At 43.1% G+C, this 20,344-nt stretch overlaps 2 protein-coding genes across 2 annotated transcripts; both read right to left on the reverse strand.

Annotated features, from left to right (window-relative positions):
* Nucleotides 1-9: 9 nt before the first annotated feature.
* Nucleotides 10-7,159, reverse strand: PROZ (protein Z, vitamin K dependent plasma glycoprotein). The gene is made up of 8 exons (XM_032207992.1): nucleotides 7,093-7,159; nucleotides 5,137-5,300; nucleotides 4,625-4,649; nucleotides 3,650-3,763; nucleotides 2,353-2,484; nucleotides 1,304-1,389; nucleotides 1,062-1,185; nucleotides 10-521 (listed from the first exon to the last, which is right to left on the reverse strand). Exons 1-8 carry the CDS (start codon nucleotides 7,157-7,159, stop codon nucleotides 10-12), a joined length of 1,224 nt encoding a protein of 407 aa, XP_032063883.1.
* Nucleotides 7,160-11,194: 4,035 nt separating this feature from the next.
* Nucleotides 11,195-17,468, reverse strand: LOC116501472 (coagulation factor X-like). The gene is made up of 5 exons (XM_032207336.1): nucleotides 17,393-17,468; nucleotides 14,902-15,033; nucleotides 13,284-13,450; nucleotides 12,873-12,987; nucleotides 11,195-11,742 (listed from the first exon to the last, which is right to left on the reverse strand). Exons 1-5 carry the CDS (start codon nucleotides 17,466-17,468, stop codon nucleotides 11,195-11,197), a joined length of 1,038 nt encoding a protein of 345 aa, XP_032063227.1.
* Nucleotides 17,469-20,344: the final 2,876 nt, after the last annotated feature.

Consider the following 20,344-nt stretch of genomic DNA (forward strand, 5'->3'; position numbering starts at 1 on the left):
GTGTTTGTCTCACTTCATTTTGTGTTTAAGCCATATCATGTATCTCGCAGTGTTGGTAAATAGAAACGTTTTTCTGTCAGCGTCTTCTAGCGGCCAGGGTCCCAGGATGCCAGTCAGAAACCACGTGCCCTTATACTCGGTGGCCATGAAGCTTCCTCCAGCCAGCTGTTTGTCTGTGGCCTCCTGGATGTGTCCACAAAACTGCCTGTTTGTGAGGCTTACGTTGAGGATTTGTTCGCAGTCCTCCGTAGGAAGGTAGGAAACCTGCAGCTCCTCACCTTGAACCTCATCACCTTCTCTTTTCCAGCCGCTGACCGTACCAGCCAATTTGGGAATCAAAACGTGTTCTGCAAAGTCTCTTTCAGGGATGCACGCAGGAAGCTGGTGGGTGTTGCACTCAATGTGCTCGTGGAGTTGTAGTAACGCGATGTTGTTCTCGCCAGTGTCCTCATCGTACCGGATGTGTATGTGTTTCTCGTGAACACGCATTACCTTCTCAGTTCCACATGTCCTGTTGTGCCCTGTGAAGCAATGACATGTTCAATGCCCTTAAGAATATCAGAGACTTGAAAACTGTGTGTAAACTTATAACGACTGCCGAGTTGTGCTGAGAAATATGTGCAGCAGAGAAACATTCTTGAAACATGGTGAAGGTAAATTAGGAATGACAGCTTTTCAACGTTGCATAGCAGCATGCATAATTTCAGAGGGGAAGGACAAATACCCAACACCACCAGTAAATTTTGGCATGAAACATTTGCTTTTGGATGGAGGAAGAGTAGTGATCTCCAAATGAACCTAGTTTAGCGTATCCCTAGATGCTGAGCCAGCCCTTGTGAGTGCCTTAGAGAAGTACTGGTCTTTCTGCTTGGCTTCTAGAGAGGCATAGGGCAGCTGTAGTTCTAACTCAATATTCATTTAAGATGCTTAAATGAGATGCCAGCAGATTTATACACTACAACAATATTTTTGGTGCAGCAGAAATTTTAGTAAGCTGGTTTTGAAAGTAGCTTAACAGTGTTGAAACGTGCTACAACAAAAGGAAAGGTTTCATCACCTACCAGCACCAACCCTGATTTCAAAATGGCTGTGCAGAAGGGCACACTCTGCCGTGGTCAGGACAAAATTACTTTTCAGCAGCACTCCTCCACAGAAGCCTTTCCCTTCTGAGTTTAACAGCAGGACCTAAGAAAATACAAAAACAAAACAAAACAAAAACAAAAACAAACAAACAAACAAACAAAAGAACTTAGCACTGTCCATATGAAAGTTAGCCATAGATTTCATGAATTGCTAGAAATACCTGCCAAGGAAAGTGCTTGTCACGTTTCTTCAGGGTTTCGCTTATCAGATTATCCGTGTCTTGAAGTCTGCCACATGCACATTTATCTAGCAAATGAATTAGAAAAAATAAAAACCTCATGCTGTAACATTTCATGACAACTACTACCTGCAAGTATTTTAAGTATTCCTTCTTGGCTGTAGGGTTTGTATTTTGTACCAAGGAAAAGGACAGTATCTCAGCTGGTGAAAATCAGAATAATTAACTTGATTTCTGTAGTAATACTAAACCATTTGGGTCATTGTGTTAGGCTTGTGGTGGCAAGCTTTTACTTTGCAACTTCCGAACTGAGGCTTCCTCTCCAGCTAACCATCAGCACAGGTTGCTTCCTCATCTTTGTATCCTGTACTTGAACTGCACTAAACACCTCATAGCTGTTGGGTATGTGGGTGCCTAGTCCTCAGTACCAAACTAGGGCTAGTTTGAAGTAAAACCCACCAAATTGCATTTAGTGTGGACATTAAATCTTCACTAAAAGTCTGGCTGTACAGCTCCATTCCTGTTTGGCTGCCATACTTACTAATACAGACAGGACCTAAGTATACTACTGTGTTTTTAGTTGACCTAGATTAAAAGTTTTAAGATTGAAAAAATGAAGAGGGCTACCACTTCAAATTAACTAACAAGGCAGCAAATGCTGTCTTTTATTTGTAAGGTTGTTCGGTGCCTAATCTGAATCAATTGAACCTCATTCCCAAACAGGCAGGTCTTCTGTTGCTCTTTACTGAGAGTAGGAGAGGAAAACCTGCACCAGTGAGTGATATGCAGAATGATGCTAGTGCTCTCTGCAGCCCCACCTGTAAATGCTCAGATCAAATGTTCATTCTTTTACCACTGCTCATGCATCTTTGTTGCTGCTCCCTAGGTTCCTCCTATTTTTTTGTCCAGTTTGGAAGGTTTATATTCTTATTGCTGGAGTCCCCAAGTGGGCTGATTGCACCTGGATATCAGATTCCCTGCCTGCCCACCCGAGCACTGTGCGTGGGCCCTACCTCCGTGCTCACACCTACCTAACGCAATGCATTGCTTTTTGTCCTTCCCGAGCTCGTAGCCATCAGCACAGGAGCAACGGTATGAATCGGTTCCTGGATAGCAGAAATGGTGACATCCTTCTTTTCCTTGGTGCCGGCATTCATTTTTAGCTGGAGAGAACAAGCAGGGAAAAAGCATTGGGAACGGATTAGCTGGAGTTTTCTTGCATAGCCCGAGTCCTCTTCGCTAAGCATTTTACATTTACTTGCTTTGTATTGGGGTGGGTAGGAACTGTCTTCCTGTAGGATTTCCTGCCACCTTGTTTTTACCCTCATCAGGCAGAAAATGGGCAGAGAGAGCTGCCTTTGCAGCTTCCACAGCCTTATAGCACCCAGTACCTCCCTGCACCAGGCTGTCCACGCTGCTGAATTTTGGGGAATATTAGTACCCAAGGGTCAAACTAGGCTTTCCATGTGAAGCCACAAAAGGATGCCATTGGTTTTCTCTGCTCAGTTAAGCAAAGCCCTAAGGATTCACTAAGCACCAGGGGAACCTTCTGCACTTTTTAAGAAGGCGGGTGATCAAGAAAAAGGCTAAAGCTTTCTGCTTTCCAACAAAAACAAATACGTAGCTCCTGTTTCTCATTCTTGTGCCAAGAAATTTAAAACTAACCACTGCCACATATCAGGAAAAAAAAAAAAAAAAAAAAAAAAAAAAAAGGAGTATTAATCATCTGTGAAACATGGCCAGTCACCTTTCTGTGGCTGAGCAAATGCAGCTTCAGTACAAAGCAACAGGAGGAGCATTTGATCTTAGATCTAGCTCGCAGGTGGAGAAGCAGCAAAGAAATTTGCACGTGATGTGGCTCTCAATGGCTCATGTGGAGCAGGTCAGGCTCCCCAGGGGGATACTCTGCCCCTCTACACTCACACCTTGCTGCAGAAAAGGGCCCTGCTGTGCCCTGGGGGCCCTCCAGGCAGGCAGAAATACCAACCTTAGGGCTAGGAAGCAAAAACTTTGGATATGAATGTGCAGGATCCATCCTGGTGTATTTTAAAGGCCAGATAATATAGAATAGAAACATGGAATTATTAGGGTTGGAAAAGACCTCCAAGATCACCTGGTCCAACCATCCCCCTACTACCAATGTCACCCACTAAGACATGTCCCTAAGCATATATGATAGCAAGTAGACATGCAGTGGGGTGGGATTATGAACCATAGTTTAGCATACACAAGGAACTTGGGTCAAACATCTCAGTTGGGGTAGTATCAGGGAACCACCACCACATTGTACAAAGTGTGTGTGTTAGCCCCACACTGGTGGTGCCTCACCAAAGGCGCAGTCCTCCCCCTCGTAGCCCTCGGTGCAGGTGCAGGTGTAGCCACGAATGCTGTCCTCGCACACGCCGTCGTTCTGGCACGGGTTGGAAGAACATCTCTGGCCACCTGGGGAGGGACAGCCCAAAGGCTGGAATTAGGTGGAAGCCATCCCACCCTCACAGAGGCAATGAGACACGGAGCAAAGATGTTTAGTACGAGTCCTCATAACTTTCAGATCCTGGATCCACAGAACCATCCCCTGCACTCGGTGTTTTAAGGGCTTCCATGGAAAATTAATACTAATGCTGTTTTTACCACCTCCCTGTCTACTGTCACTGTCTAAAACTCAGATTACAAGTGAATAAAAGCAAATCAAAAAGAAAAGAGATAAAAAGAAAGAACTGGTTGGATGCAGCAGGGATGGAGGGGATGAGGCCTAGTCACCTCGCACCAGTGCCACAGGCCCCGTGTCCAGGAGGTGCCTGGCTGCATCGCCCCACGTCAGCATTGCCCCATGTCAGCTTTACAACTTTATTTCTCTCCTCAGCAGCTGCCAAAGGACAGCCTCCAGAGCTTGCAGACAGCCCAGTGGCTTTTAGCACCTATTTATCTCACTCAGGTTTATACAGTAGGTTTGTATTTGGGAGGCTGTGCTGGTAGAGCTATGCTGGCGAACTGAATCAGCAAAGCAGACTTTCCCGTGTGTCTCTTAAACACCAAAATGCTGAGTTTACAAGGAGAAATACACCCCTTTTGCCTTGCATGCCCTGGTAGCTCTATTAGCTTATTAGACTATTAGACTTACGCAACCCTTTCGCATCAGCCCTTCTCTTGTGTTTCTAGCCATATGACACGTAGTGACTGTGTGTTTCTTGTGGAATAAACTGCTAAAAGCTGCTGAAAACTCTTAGAAACAACATTGGACTGAAACGTATTGTTCACAACATGCCACGACTATGAAGGAGAGAAATCAAGAGGCCAGCTTACCGTAGTAGTTATCCCAAAACATTTTCTGAAAGAAAGGGGAAATCAGATTTCAATTCTCAAATAACATCATCTTCCATAAATATTTTGGCAAAACAGAGACTTTACATGAGAGAATACACACTGCACTTTGACATTCACACAGTCACACAATTACAAATTTTGCCCTGCTGTCAAGATTTGAATGACATGAGGTGGGAGGGAGGGTTTGCATCCTGCACATCTTCTTGCTTCTTCAGAAGTTATAAAGGAAAAGAAACACTTCACGGGCAAGAGATAAACAGCTGAACCCTGCAGTATCATGACTTCCTTGAAAAACTGGCCAGCTATTGTCTCCCTTTTGTGCAGCCACCTGGGAGGTGACCCCATCCTGTCCTGCTTGTCCCCCACTGGTGGCCAGGGCTCCTCCTTTCCCTTACCCTGCTGCTTTTTCCCCAGATGTTGCTGCTGGAGGTAGAGGTGACAGCACAAGGCGTTGCTTCATGTAAGTAAAATGAATTAATTAAAATACTTACGAGCATCTCATCATTTTCAAATACTTCTCTTGCTTCCTCTTGTGTGCATCTCTCTTCAAGGCATTCTCTTTCCAAGCTGCCTTGGAGGACCTCCTCCAGAAGGAGGGAGCTGGCACGCCTGTGTCTCTTGATAACTTCATTTGCATCATCAGCTGATATAAACACTGAAACACGGCATGACAGCATGTTAACATAAGTACTTAGGCTAGTTTCCTTTACACTTTCACTATTTTTTTAAACAATCTTATTAAACAGCCACATTTTACCATGAAGAGAAATCCTGACACTGTTTTCTTTTGTTTCCCACCCCTCTTACAACCCTGAGCACAAGAAGGTCCTGATCCTTTGTCAGTGCTCCCAAGTAGTAAAAAACAAAAACAAAATGAACCAAACAAAGAGGATTCAGGTCTGACTCATTGATGAACTTTTCTGCAGAATTCCTTGTAAATATAAAGAGTTTTTGCAGCTCCCTGCAGCAGCCTTTCCTGCTGCATATTTTATTCCTACACTGGACACACAGAGAGCTTGGTTGTGCCATGGCTATGGGAAGAGGTAAATATTATTATGAAGGCAGAGGCTGTTTTGTAAGAGTCCATGGGACTTTCAGCAGAAGTGGAAATGATTTGTATTTATTTGTGATGAAGGACCCTAACTGACGCCCTTCAGTCTGACTTCATGGAGATTTTTTGCTACCAATCATGACATGGCTCAAGGTGGCTATAAAAAAAAAAGTTATTCCCCAGCAATGTTAAAAAAAAAGCTGTCGTATGCCATCCTTTACGTGGAAGACACCTTAATCTTTCTGTGTTTGTGTCAAGAGGAGGAAAATCCAAAGACATGACAGAGATCAGACCTTAAAACTCCTCTTTGCAATGATGCCCCCAACAAAAACCACCTGTCAAGTGGGAAGGCTGGTGTAGTGCTGTTGCCTGTTGCCTTTGACATTAACTGGGATGCGGCTGCACATGTCAGTGTGTGTTTGTCAGCTCCCCTGTACTTAGAAAGTAAACCCAATGGGGAAGGGACTGGGTTGGTTTGTTTGTTTGTTTGCTTAATATTTTGTACAGTCTTTGGGGGCCCGAAGGTTGAAACAAGCAGTGATACTGGAACTGGAAAAAGTGACAGCACTGAAAAAATTATTCTGAAGCTGTGTGTCATTTCTTAGTTACGCTTTTGAAGGATAGCAGATGAGCAGGAGGCTTGCATGTGGTGCTAAGACAAAGCATCACATTTCTGTTTTGCATTTTGAAATGCCAGGGGGCATCATTCTGCCCTTCACAAGCAGTCACCTCTTTCTTTCTTTCTTTCTTTCTTTCTTTCTTTCTTTCTTTCTTTCTTTCTTTCTTTCTTTCTTTCTTTCTTTCTTTCTTTCTTTCTTTCTTTCTTTCTTTCTTTCTTTCTTTCTTTCTCTCTCTCTCTCTCTCTCTTTCTTTCTCTCTCTCTTTCTCTCTCTCTTTCTCTTTCTCTCTTTCTCTCTTTCTCTCTTTCTCTCTTTCTTTCTCTCTCTCTCTCTTTCTTTCTCTTTCTTTCCCAGATCACCTTATTTGTGGCAAACCACAGAGGATGAATACAGAAAACATATATTTCTGCAAGCTATACTAAGTGTGCTTCTCAGCCTCTTTCATAAGTCTTTTATTTTCATTTCAGCAGCAACTAGGTATATAAAACAAATTTTTCTTTAATATCTGGGACACCAGTCATCATAAGACTAAATATCACCATGATGTAAAGGATGGCATTACAAAATTACATTGCTTCAGTAACCTACCATAGTTTTTACTTCAGCGTATGAAAACAAAAACAGAAAAACCCCCAGACAGAAAGGAAACACAGAGTTTTTAGTGCTGTCAGCCTGTGCTGCAAAGTAAACATGATACAGGGCACAACATTACCGGTGTGTTTACAAGACCAGGAGCACAAATCAGAATTAAAGGGGCAACAAAACAAAGGCCATACCTGTCTCCTCTGTGGGAATGAAAAGGACAGAGAGAAGGAACAACATTGTCCAAAAGCAACCTGCCATTGTTACCCTCTGCAGCTAATGGTAACCCTGCCTGCATTCCTGCAGCTCTTTGGGGAAATTGCTAAACAGGGGATGTTAAAGTTTAAAGTCCAGCTGCTCAAGAGAAAACAAAACCTCTGAGGGCAAAGCCTGGCCACAAAGTCAACATATTAAAACATCAAAAAAAAAAAAAAAAGGTGTTTGGTGATGCAACTTCTCCTAATGCAATGGCTGAAGGCAGAGAAGGTTTGGAAACCTACAAGTTTGGGGTATTCTTCCCATCCACCAGCCTTCCCTTTTCCAACACCAAATGGGGAGAAACGAACAATATGAGCATTTCTTCGTGCCATTACAAAGCGCTGTCACAATCTGGATGCTGACTGCAGGCATCAGTTTTACAGTGTGGCTGCTGCACACACTGTCCCCACAAAGCTTTTACCAAGGCAGGGCATAGAAAGTCACCTGTCCTTGGAGCTTAGCTGCACCAGTCAAATCCCAGATCCCATCAGCTTTTGACATTGCAGTGAATGAAACAAGCCTGCAGTTTCCCCTGTGGGAAATATATCTTAAAGGATACCATCCAGTCCCCTGTCATCCTCTTTGGTGGGCTGTGAGCCAAGCTTTCTTCAGGTCTGTGGGGACAGGACAAGGGGCAATGGCCACAAGATGGAGCCCAGGAGGTTCCACACCAACATGCAATGAACTTCTTCACGGTGAGGGTGACGGAGCACTGGGACAGGCTGCCCAGGGAGGTTGTGGAGTCTCCTTCTCTGGAGATATTCAAGGCCCATCTGGACGCCTACCTGGGCAGCCTGCTCTAGGGAACCTGCTTTGGCAGGGGGGTTGGACCCGATGATCTCTTGAGGTCCCCTCCAACCCCTACACTTCTGTGATCCTGTGACTCACACATGTACTCTGCGCTCTCCATCTCCTGAGGCCACCAGGCTCCACTGTACCCGTCCCAGCTGGGATTTTTGGCCAGGAAGAGCTGTTGCCTGTTGTCACAGCATATCTCTGATATGCCCCTGCCCTCCCGTGAGCACGAATATCGCACTGTGCAGAAGCAGCACGGCAAGGCTGGCTCCCCTCAGCACACTGACACGAAAATCGTGTCACCACTTGATGTCAGCACAGCACTTTGCAGAACCCAGCAGAGAAGTGTGCATCTGCAAACATCTATTTATTTTTTTAAGCAGACTGCTTACACGTTGCAACCCTACGTCAGTGAATGTAGGCACGAGGTATTTATTCAAATCAGGTTAGCAACACCAACACAGCTTCAGAAGCTGTTTTCTCCCTAGAGCTTAGTTTTTGAGCTCATTTTTTCCTTTTAGATGAAACAAGCCTTGACTGAGCAGCTGTTTGGGCCACAGTGTACTCAATCCTGTTACGGCACCAACTTTGTTTTCTTCCCGTATTGACATTATTGCAACAGGCCTTACCTTCAAACTTTCGTATTACGGAAGATTGCATAAAGAGAGGGGTTTAGAAAGGCGGTCCTTTCATCATGTTTCTTTATACTTACTAGAATTTCTTTTCCCAATCCTTTAAATATCACGGTGAGCACACGGAGAGGTGTTTCATCGGTGTGCCCCCGTTGTGTCACAGCCCCTTGGCTAGCCATCAGCTGAGTGTCACCGTCACATGCTTGTGGGAAATGCACACCTCAGCTAACGAAAGGGGATGGAAATTATTTTCCAGAAGATGTCACCCCCGCACTAGGCAAATAATGAAAGCCTCCTGGAGCAGCTCCAGCCTCCCCCTCCCTGCTGCCAGCAGCCCTTGGCTGGGGGACAAGAAATGAAAGAAGAAAATGATCGCTTGCTGGCAGCAGATCAGGATCAACAAAACGAGTCTGCAGCCCTCAGCCTAGCCTTAGACATCAGTCGGTCTGAAACAGGTGAACGTGATTATGTGCGGTTTCGGTCAAGAGCTAGCAATGAGTGACACAAGTTAATTTGATTTGTTTGTTGATGTACACTCTCCTTATACGAAGCACAGTCACTAGTATGCCTCTTTATAGGCAGTACCCATCCTTGTGGGTACACAAGCCACAAAAATGCCAGGTAAATTTGCCTAGCCAACAGAGGAGACACATAATTTGTAAAGGGTTAATGCTTAGTGTGGTTAAAATGGGCTATACTTCAGTTAAATGTCTGGTCAGTAGCCAACTGGCTCACCATATGCAGGAAAAAATAAAAAATAATAAAAAAAAGAAAGCTTTTCTTGCTGCATTTGAAGGGCATCATCACTTATAAATGCTGAAGAGACATGCAGTCATTTTGGAGGAGCATCAGCATTGCCCTTCTGGCTTGGTCCCAGATTGCAGGACATCCCAGGGGAGGAATGAAACCCCAGGAGGTTTGATTCCCTCCAGTGGATCCTGCACCCACAGGAGCTTTCCTTGAGGACTCGAGCCTAGCCACTAGGCAGTGCAAGTCTCCTGCCAGCCTGGCAGGCCAAAAAACATCTTGGAGCTACTCTGACATCTCTGCAGATGCAAGCAATGACTTTTTCTATTTCTGTGCACACGTTGCTAAAAATAGTAATTGGTGTTAATATTTCAGCATAGTAAGTGCTGTTAATACTTGTTATTAAAATGAATTCATTCTTTACTTTCACCTTGGTGTTCCTTTACCTTTTCCACTCACTTTCATCTTAATTTTGTTTCCCTACCAAAACTGCAAGCTGTAAAACTGGTTATGAAACAGCCAGAGATGGCAGAGCTTATGCACAGACACTGCCGTATCACTCAAGCTCCTGCGTGCAGCTTCAGTGATAGATAAAGGGGGTTCAGTAGGGAGCTCATTTTGCCCTAAGATGAGCTGTCCTGATGAAATGTCCCTCGTGAAACACTCAGAAATCTGGAATCCACTTATCTGGAATTCAGACTTTTCGATGCTGCTGACAGCTCTGTCCTCTCCGTGAGGACTTTAAAGGTTGACATAGGCAGAGCACCGAGAACGTAATGTGTATCTTGCCGTGTCTCTCGAGTGGGAACAGCAATTTGCTGTGCAATTAAGCAGCTGGGGTAAATCTGTCCCTGCAGACAGAATTTGTTCTCATCTGGTACTGAACATCTGAGCAGGATGAGGCTGGTGTTTCGTTGTAGAAGCAGAAAATAACAGGTGAGGAAGGGAGAAGCTCACGTGGCTGATTCCTCTGAATACACGTTGAGCGAAAGACAGTGATTGAAGCCCGCTGAATGTTTCTGTGCCTTTTGGAATTGGTTATGAATAAATTAGGGCTGCCCAGAACCAGGGCAAATGGTAATGTGGGGCTGGGCAGGAGCACAGATGGACAGCAGTGAGGGGATGGGGCAGCAAGTGCAAGCTCTTTGCAATGGCCTCTCTGAAATCCCTGGAACATGCCCATGTGTGACCCACAGCTCCACACATCATGTTTGCCTCTCTTACTGTAGAGGTTAGGGCTGTTATAACTGGAGGGTTTCAGTGGGGGTCCCATGGGAAGTCAAGCAATTAACTTCATCCAACAATGCATTAGTCTCAGTGACATGCCCAATTACTTAGACTCATGTGTGGATACACTGGTGGTTTGCACATTTTCCTGCTCTTTCTCAGTACACAATCAAGATCAAGCATTTTTTATATTGTTATTATTTATTTTTTATTTTTTCCAGAGGCTTTAGAAATGCTGGCCTGCTCTTGAAGTGTCCTAATTTGATGGTATCCTTGTCTAGGTTTATTTCTATAAAGCAGGTACTGCCACAAGAAAGCTGAGTTAGTTGCAACTTTCCAGTGGAAGGTTTATCAGCACAGCCAAAGCCTCCGAGACAAATTCAGACAGACAAAGCAAAAAGATCTCCTAAAACACTGCATTTGAAGATATTCCATTATTGTCCAAAACCAGCAAGCTCTGTTCAAAGTCCAAGCACACCTTCTGAAAACCAGGCATGAGCTCATGAAGGAACTGATGACATCTCTTAATGGAAGTGCTAACTCTCAGAGCTTTAGCAGGCATTTTACAAAGAGGAAAATGTTATTTAGGGATCAGATCTGATGGCTAAGACAATTAGGTTGACTAAACGTCAAGCTGTTAAGAGTTTTGTGTCAAAACACTTCTTACCCATGGTAAGAAGCTTGACAATTTAGTGTATATTCCATATTTTCCTTGGTTTCCACACCCTTCTCCCCAGCTGATAATACCAGTAGCGAAGTAAGTGCCATTGTATTCGGTTACATGGGGGCCTCCTCCATCTCCTTGGCAAGCATCTTGTCCATCTTTGCTATAACCTGCACAGAACATGTTGCTTGTGACTAGATGTTTAAGGGCACGCGTGCAAGTTCTCTTGTTCACGTAAGGGACCTGAAGCACTTTCATTCTTCTGACCGGCTCCGCACGTTCAAAGCTGTTCCCAAAGCCACTGATAATTCCGAATGTTTGGTTCATCAGAACATCGTTAGCAAAGTCTTCTTCTGGAAGGCATGCTGGGATAACATCCTCAGAAAATGTGATAGGTTCTTTTAATTTGATAAGGGCTATGTCGCCGTCAAAAGATTTTGAATCAAATTCGTCATATGGGATTATTTTTTCCACTCTGTGCGTCGCAGTACTTGGCCGTTCCTCGTCTCTGTCCACCACCCCTGTATCAGATTTTTAAAGCAGGTGTTAACAAGGCAATACCAGCAAGCCCAAGAAGCTCCTCAATAAAAGATGGGACTAAAGTACCTTGCACTTTGTATAGACATCTGTACTGTACAAATTTTTATTTTACATTTAGAGCATTGCATTTGCAACGTACATGTATTGTACATTTAGTACATTTCAGAGCTGGCCTGTATCCTGATGCTGTAGCATTTTATATGCATTTAGGAGAGGTTTTTATATGACTGTCAAAGTGCCAAGCAAGTTTAAAATCAGAAGTTTGCTGTCAGAATGATGGTCTCGATGACAATTTTCATCTGAAGTTTTGGCCTTCGTTACAACATACCCAGTGGCACTCACTATTGTACAAACAAAACCCCAATATAGAAGAGTAGGTTCTTGCTCCTCTCATTTGTAGAGCAACATTGTCAAACAGACTTAAACAGGAAATACTGTCTTCTAAAACATTAATATTCTACACACAAATGTTCCTTCTCAACTTGTATGAGATCTCTTTTGGAATTAAATTGACAGGAAATTGGTGCTCAGACACAGATTTTGATTTACTGTTTTAGGCCAAGTGCAAATTTTTGTGACTCAGAATACCATTTTCAGTGTCTAGAATTTGTGATAGACTATTTTTTTCATAAATTGCATTATGAAAATTTGAATTCATAAATTACATTATGATTTTCTTCATAAATTACATTATGATAAATGTCATAATAAATAATGATTTTAAGGTTTCAAGTATGGAACAGTCTCAGACTGGTATCTACATGCTGTCAAAATATTTATTGTTAGTGTCTGAATGTGGCATGTGGAAGTCTTCAAATTGCACAAAGGTGTAATGTTAGACCAATTAACTAATTCAGCTCAGCCTTACTGACCCACATACTTCTGTGGTTTATGCCTGGCTTGCATCATATACAAGCTACACTGGGCCAAGCCAGGCATAAAGGAACTGTCCATTCGACCAGGTTGAACATTTATTTCATTGCTAGTCAAGGGACAAGATGAGACAATGAGAAGTAAGTCTGGGATAGTTCAGTGTCTTGTACATGGACACTCAGGACGTGTTTTTGTAGCATTTATTTTTATAGTAAAGGACAAAATGACAACCACTTACCAACAATAACCTGTATTTTCTCAGAATCAGTAACGCAATGAGCTGCAGTAAGTATAAAATACTCATTCAGGATTGTCCCCCCACAAAACCAGCTATCATGCTTCTCCAGAACAGCCTGCAAAGAGAGAGAAAAAAGATAAAGTGCAAAAATGTCTGTGCTTAGAAATCCTGAACAGATAGCAAAGATTCAAGCAGTTTTCTTGGAGCAGAAATTTTCATGTGTATTTCTTATCAAAAGCATCCTTAATTCAGAGGTGGTGAGATGCTTAGGGACATGGGTTAGTGGGTGACATTGGTGGTAGGGGGATGGTTGGACTGGGTGATCTTGGAGGTCTCTTCCAACCTTAATGATTGTGTGATTCTATGATCTGAGTGGGGTCAGGCATCGAACCTCTCAGGACAGCATCTTACCTGCCATGGACATGCGCTGGGTAAACTGCCAGCCTCCTCTGTTACCTCAGGATGGTCGCTTGGTGTCTCAGTGGTTTCCTCATTACTAAGATGAGCATCTGGACTTGCTGTAGCTTTTTCTCGACCCACTTCATGCTTTCTCTGAAGTTTACCACATGGGAACTTGACTAAAAAGGTAAAATTGAGACACTAGTACTTGATGTTGTACGCTAGACGATGCTGGGACTTTGGGGCACCTGTCCCGTGTTGATTGCAAGGCGTTCCCATCTGCAACCCTACACAAGTCAAAACTGCCTCTAGAGTTATAGATAGTCACCTTTAGGGGAGGAAAATTGTTTGCAGGAAAAAGCAGGCTGCTTTCATGGAATCAAGTCTTTGTGGAAATGAGGGAAAACTTACGTAAGAGTTCAAGGAAAACTTTAACAAAAGCTGACACCATTTATTATGGTAATCAAATTAGATACTCAGGTATCCTCATCGGGGTTGGCTCAGCAAGAATTTTCATGACATTAACAAAAATATCACAGAGGTGAAAGAAGGGGACAAGGATGGTTGTAAAAAGAAAAAATAAAATAATAATAAAAATTAACAAAATCTTGTTCTAAAACTTACTCATGGATTCAGCATTTCCAAACTATTTAGAATTTAAACAACTTCCATTACTGGCATTGTTATTTTCATGGACCTGCTGTAATTTTTCATGGGCCTGCTTATAAATTGTGTATTTGTGAAACTAGGTAAAATATTCTATATTAGGAATTATAAGCTCATGACTGAAAATTGGTGTTAAATAACAAAGGTCTTATAACAAATATCATCAGACAGAGAGAAGAATACAGTAAGATTAATAATTGTTAATGTGCACTTTGCCTGACTGCAGGTAAAACTGATGGTTTAAGTTCAATGCTGGAAGTTATTTTTTTTAAAAGTTACTATACGTTAACTATGGAAAACTAGTTTTTAGAAGGAAGAAGAATGACAGGTATTCTTTTTACAAGGATCAGGTTATATTTGAAGGGAAAAAAATGGGATATAACTGCAGTCACACTATGTCACTACTGCTAAAGTTATAATGAGTCCTTGTGAACTGCATCTTGTAAAGGGAGAAGTTTCTTGGGTTCCTACTCATTCTGATCTCCAGATGTTCAGCACACACTGGAGGCCTTGAAGATAGAAACCAATTTTCACCAATGAGGAATGCAACCTCTTCTTTTCTAACAAAAGTTTCTGAAGCATGAGACAACTGCTCCAGTCTGTGGGAGAAGAGAAATCTCAGCCCTGTTGTAACCACCGCTGTCCCATGTGGCTTCAGACCTGCTGGAACATGGGTTTTGCAGTCTGCTCTGAGAACATACACAGATGCATGGAATACTTTAGTGTACTATTTTGGCCACTGCACATTTCTCATGGTTGTATAATTTGATATTGGTTAAATTATGACTTCTCACTGAGAGCTTTTTCTTTTTGTTGGTAACATTTCAAGCAAGCCATGTGAAAGGTGTCATCAGTGAACATTGTTCCTCATGCTACAACAGCCCTGCAGCACACCAGCACTTCCAAAATGCAGTGAAAATGCGATGTGCATCCCATAGAATGAACTTTAAGCGTGGCTTCATACCTACAGGAACGCAGGTTTTGTTGTCATCACCCAGAGCATAGCCATCGACACAGGAACACACTACTCCCTCATCTTCATCTTTGCAGAACTGCCCACAGTTCCCATTGTTGACCTTGCACGTGTCTGATAGGACTGCAAAGGAGGCAAATTTATAGGCAGGTTCCATATTCATGGTGATTTCATAAAAGCACAAGCAGCTCATGAAGACTTGCTTGCAAGCACTAGTCAAAGCCGTCACCATTTTGTGTAATTCTGTTGTGCAATTCCTGTCAAAGACCTCTAGTAATCACAGCCATCACAACAAACATTTTTAAGAAACCTGTAAGCTGTCAACATGAGGAAGACCGCTATCATTCACATCTCCTGTTGTGATAGCTTCCCGGCTATAAATGGCAGCTCTTTGAGGACACAGGCTGAGATAACCCATACTCACCAGAAAGGAAAGAGAATAACAAACTAGCAACAACTAAGGTATCAGTAAAAAATAAAACACTGGACTGTGGTAGACTCTCACACTAAGCCTAATCCACTCCTTAACTAGCCTTATAATATCTAAAAAGTATAATAATAGTATCTGTCCTGAGTCTTCCACAGTATGGCACAATCCCACTACTTGTTGTCCTAGCTGTTTGTCTTAGTACAAATGGAGAAAACTTAACTCCCTTCCTCCTTTTGTTACATATTTCAAAAACTTCCTCGGTTATGCATAGTGGAGCTAAGGGAGGAATTTTGTTTTTGCTCCTACGAGTTGCCTCCTATTTATGTTGGATCACTGTTCCGGTTTCACAAGATTGTCTGGAACTCTCATCTGTATTTATGGTAGTCCTTCTGATCTGGGATCTGCTACAAATGCCATAGGTAAACACTTTCCTATCCTTCACATCACTGGGGGAAGATACTGAGTATTGGAGGTCCTAAGGATCACCTATGTGGAGCCCTGCACTCTGCACCATCTTTCCTTGGACAGTGAAGCACTGACTAGCACAGTTTCAAAGCCAGGTGTGCAGCAACCTCTCAGGAGTTCAATTCAGACCATGTTGTTCTGTCTGCTATTATATAAAATCACGGGGATGCACTGCATCTTTTGTAGCCTGTTATCCTGTCCTTGGAGGAAATGAGACGGGGGTGATGTGATTTTTTTCTGACTGGTGCAACTCAGCAGTTTCTTTTCTCCTTGCTGCACACAAATAATCTGATATCTTAAGGAACAAAGATTTTCTTCCCTCTTGGGAGCAGACTGACATTCTCCTTGGTCTCTCTTCCTATATCTGTATTCTTAGATAGCTCTTGATTTTCATATCATATTTATCTTATATTATTTAAGCCTTAGCTTTTCTGCTTTTATGCCACGATGTCTGTAACACTTTTATACTTATCCTCAATGAACTGAACTGATATATATATATATATATATATATATATATATATATATATATATATTTTTTTTTTTTTTTTTTTCTATGCTTCCTTCTGGAGGTCAAGTCTTGAAGCAGCTCATGATTTTAATTAATCCTCCTGTCCTTTCTTGACCTTGGGGTAGTTTGGACATGCATCATAAGCATTTTTTATATGGAAGTATTATATCTTTTCTCTCTTTTAAATACACATTAATTTGATCTTCTTGTTCTTTTTCTTTACTTCCTTCATGAGCTCTATCATTTTACAATCACTTTTATTAAAGTCATCTTCACTCTTTGTATTAATAACCACTTCCATCCTGTTCATTAGAACCAAAGGCAGAATAGCCCAAAGTTGCTTTCTACATGCTTGTATGAGAAAATTTTTCCTAAAACATCTTGAAGATTCTCAGGACAACGGGTCTCCCAGTAGGGACCTTTCTCACCTCATCTCTGGGATGTGAAAAAAAATAATAAATAAATCCCTCTTACTACCAGTTCTTTTAATTTGGGTTGCTCGGGTGTTTATTCAGCGGTGTGCAACTATTCCTCTGTAATCTGTAAGTGACTTTTACAACAGAATTAAACAAGGTGTACATCACGTCTGCAGTATGATCCGTACTCTTACTCCTCAGAGAAGCATCTTAGGCTCCAACTTCAAAGCACAGGTGGGATGCTCCCTCAAGCGGGGATGTGACACTTGTGCTGTAACTTACAGAAGCACACTGGGTGGTGGTGTGGAGTCCTGGCTCCCCTCTGCACTTTTAAGCCTCGTGGGTTCTTTCTGTCACCCAATAGCTTCCAAATTGACATTGATAACGCTGTCAGGTTGAAAGCACAGAGAACTGATGTATTAACCCCATCCTTTACCCTGACATAGTCATTTCAGCCTGAAATAGTATTTCCCTAGTGACTCAGCCATGGATATTGTTGCACTGTAGCAGACAAATGGGAGCAAGGTGAGTAAGAAAACAAAATTACCAGGTTTTTCCTGATGTCACCCTGCTTCACAAAGCACAAATGATGGTGAATAATTAATTACCCTCATGGTTGAGGCAAAGCAGCACAAAGAAGAGTTAAAGTGAAGGCTGTACCTGTCTGCACTGTCTGCAGGAAAAGGAGGATGAGGGGAAGAAGCCACACTGCTCCACGGTGACCCATCACTGCCATCCTCCAAGCTCACTGAGAATCTCCCTCTGGTTTCTCTGCAGGGCTCTGGGGCAGCTGCTAAATGAGGAACACTGCAGTGCAAAGGTCGCTAACTCATGAGAAAACAAAACCGCTCCGAGCAAAGCCTGGGCTCAGTGTCAGCAAAGGACAATGTTAGAACAGCAAGAGCCACTGTGTCGCAGCAGTGCCACCCTGGCAGCTTGCAGGTGCCTCATGGTAGCAAAGCTACCACAAGGGCAGCGTGGAGCTGAAGATTTGGATCCAGTGGAGCCTGCAAGCAGGTTTCCTGCACAGATGCAGAGGTCCTGGATGGGACCTCTGGGATACACAAAATCCAGTCTCCGTCACAAGCACCCAGCCAGGCAATGCTTTCACAAATACATCAATTTTCACCTCATTCTAGAATGATTTTTTTCTTCTTTGGCAGTCTGAGGACCTGCCCATACCGGTCATATCTTCAGCTGAAAATCGGTTCCAGTTGGACACGGCATCTGCAGAAGTGTGCTTCCTTGCCATGCGGTAGGATGCCACAAAGAAGGCCAGCTTGTCCGCCTTCCTTCCCTAGGGCAGCCTCAATCGGTTGTATTCCTGGCAGCTAGTTACTTCCCATTTCTGAAGGACTACTGAATTTGAGACTTCACTGCTCCCCAGATAACTTCTGTTATAGGATTTTTGAGCCACAAAGGCAGAAGGTTTTCCCTGAGATCTCCTTGAACCTTCCTTGCTGCAAACGAGATGGGCTGTGTCTTTTTACCTTCACCACAGACATGAAGATCCAATTACCTCCTACTTCTCTGCAGTATTTTTTTTTTTTTGTACACATAAAAGCTGCTGCTGTGCTTCTCCTCAGGCTCTCTATATTTTAGTTTAGAAAAGCCTCCTTTTTTTCAAGACCTAGTGCCTCATGCACAAGAGGATCTTGCCCAGATACATTACCTTGGACCAAGCCTGAGCAATGCCCTACCTTCTTATTCATAGAATAATCATATAATCATTTAGGTTTGAAAAGACCTTTAATATTATCAGGTCCAACCATCTACCTAACATTATGAAGTCCCACTATTAAACCATGCCTCTTAAATACCTCCAGGGATGGTGACTCCACCACTTCCCTGGGCAGCCCGTTCCAATGCCTAACCACTCTTTCTGTGAAGAAATTATTATCCTCAGTATTTGCTTACCATAACGAGTTTTGGTATTTTTAAATCCACCGGTTTGCCCAGAAGATGCGTGCTCTACCTCTTGCCTAGCTCTTATGACCTGTTTAAATTTTGCTAGGTGAAATCGCACCAAAATAGTTAGTGTACATAAACAAGTGTGCTTTTATTTTGTCTTTTCTTGCTGGCCGTAGAGTTGGTTATGGGCCTTCTTAGGCCCATAACATTGTAGGCCTTGTTAGGCCCATAACCTTGTAGGCCTTTTTAGGACCATAACCTTATGGGCCTTACTATGCCCATAGCCGCCTTAGGCCCATAACCTTGTTAGAACCAAAGTGACATCAGCAAGAGACACATGCAAGCAAGCATGTCCCTTTAGCACTGTGGCAGAGACAACCTTACAGAACAAGGAATGAATATGAAGCCTTTGAGCCTTGGGCACTATAGGCACCTTGGCACCGGATGAAAGTTTTGTAAAGGACAAATAAACACCAATTGCAAAGCCTAAGGACAAAGTCTCTCATACTCCACAGAATTAGGACAGTCATTACAGACTAAGCACATTCATGCTGCACACAAATATGGACTTTCATCTCTCTCTTGCATATTGCTGTGTTAAACCAGCTCTGTGCCTGCTCTCAAGGTGCTACTTGGCTTGACAAAGACACTCTGGTAAAACACAGCAACTGCCACTGTTACCAGAGGCCACCTCAGCACCTTAAACAGTCCACTTTGGTCTTGAGTTTCACCTCGATCCTCAGGCTTCACCGAAGCAGAGCAATGCCCTTAGCACAAGTACTTAAATAGGATTTGGGTAGCACGTGTGCCTAAGGACTTCCCTTTGAAAAGGGATGTGTCACCCTGATGGGGTGCATGGGGGACAAGGGGCTAGAGTGTACAAACAGGAATTGAGGGGACAGAAGAAATCAGGGAACGAACATTGCTGAACAAACATTTAAGTAAGTCTGACAAGGTTTTATACAGGTGGAGACCATCACCTTGGGGTGACTGACCTGCAGTTCTTCTCGCTTGCTTTTACTGCTGACTGCAGCAATACTTTGGCGTTGTGTGGTGTTGTCTTTCTAGTTTTTCAGCCTTATTTCTAGTGATTCAACCTGATACAGCACCTGCTATATGAAATCAGCCAGTACTCACTAGGAGATAAGTGGCAGGTGCCTGGCAAAATGCAGGGTACCTCAGGAAGCATGGGAGCATAATAGGTTGGAGGAACCTTGGAAAGGCCATCAGGATGGCTAGGGGACTAGATGTACAATAAAAGGCTTGAGGGGATTGGGTTTGTTTAGCCAGGGAGAGTTGGGGGATCTAATAGCAGTCTTCCACTGCCTAAATGGGGATCAGACTGAAGACAGAGTCAAACATTTCCCAGAGCTGCCCAGGGAAAGAGGTAGCATTTAGAGGTTGTGACAAGGAAATTTCCCAGTAGATATGAGAAATTTTTATCTGTGAGCATGCCAACACACAGGAACTTGTTGTCCAGAGGGGTAACAGAACCTTAGCCTCCGAAGTTTTCTAAACTTGAATGGACCAGACCCTGCACAACCTGATCTCACTTTGATGTTACTCCTGCTTTAAGCATGGGGTTGGACCAGATAGCTTTAATACATCCCTTCCACTGAAAATTATTACATGATTTCTGTGACTAGGACTGATGCTAAGAAGGTTTGTAGAAGAAAGTATGGAGGAATGCTTGACTTCATA

Source organism: Aythya fuligula, chromosome 1 (genome assembly GCF_009819795.1).
Source record: "Aythya fuligula isolate bAytFul2 chromosome 1, bAytFul2.pri, whole genome shotgun sequence".
NCBI classification, from domain to species: Eukaryota; Metazoa; Chordata; class Aves; order Anseriformes; family Anatidae; genus Aythya; species Aythya fuligula.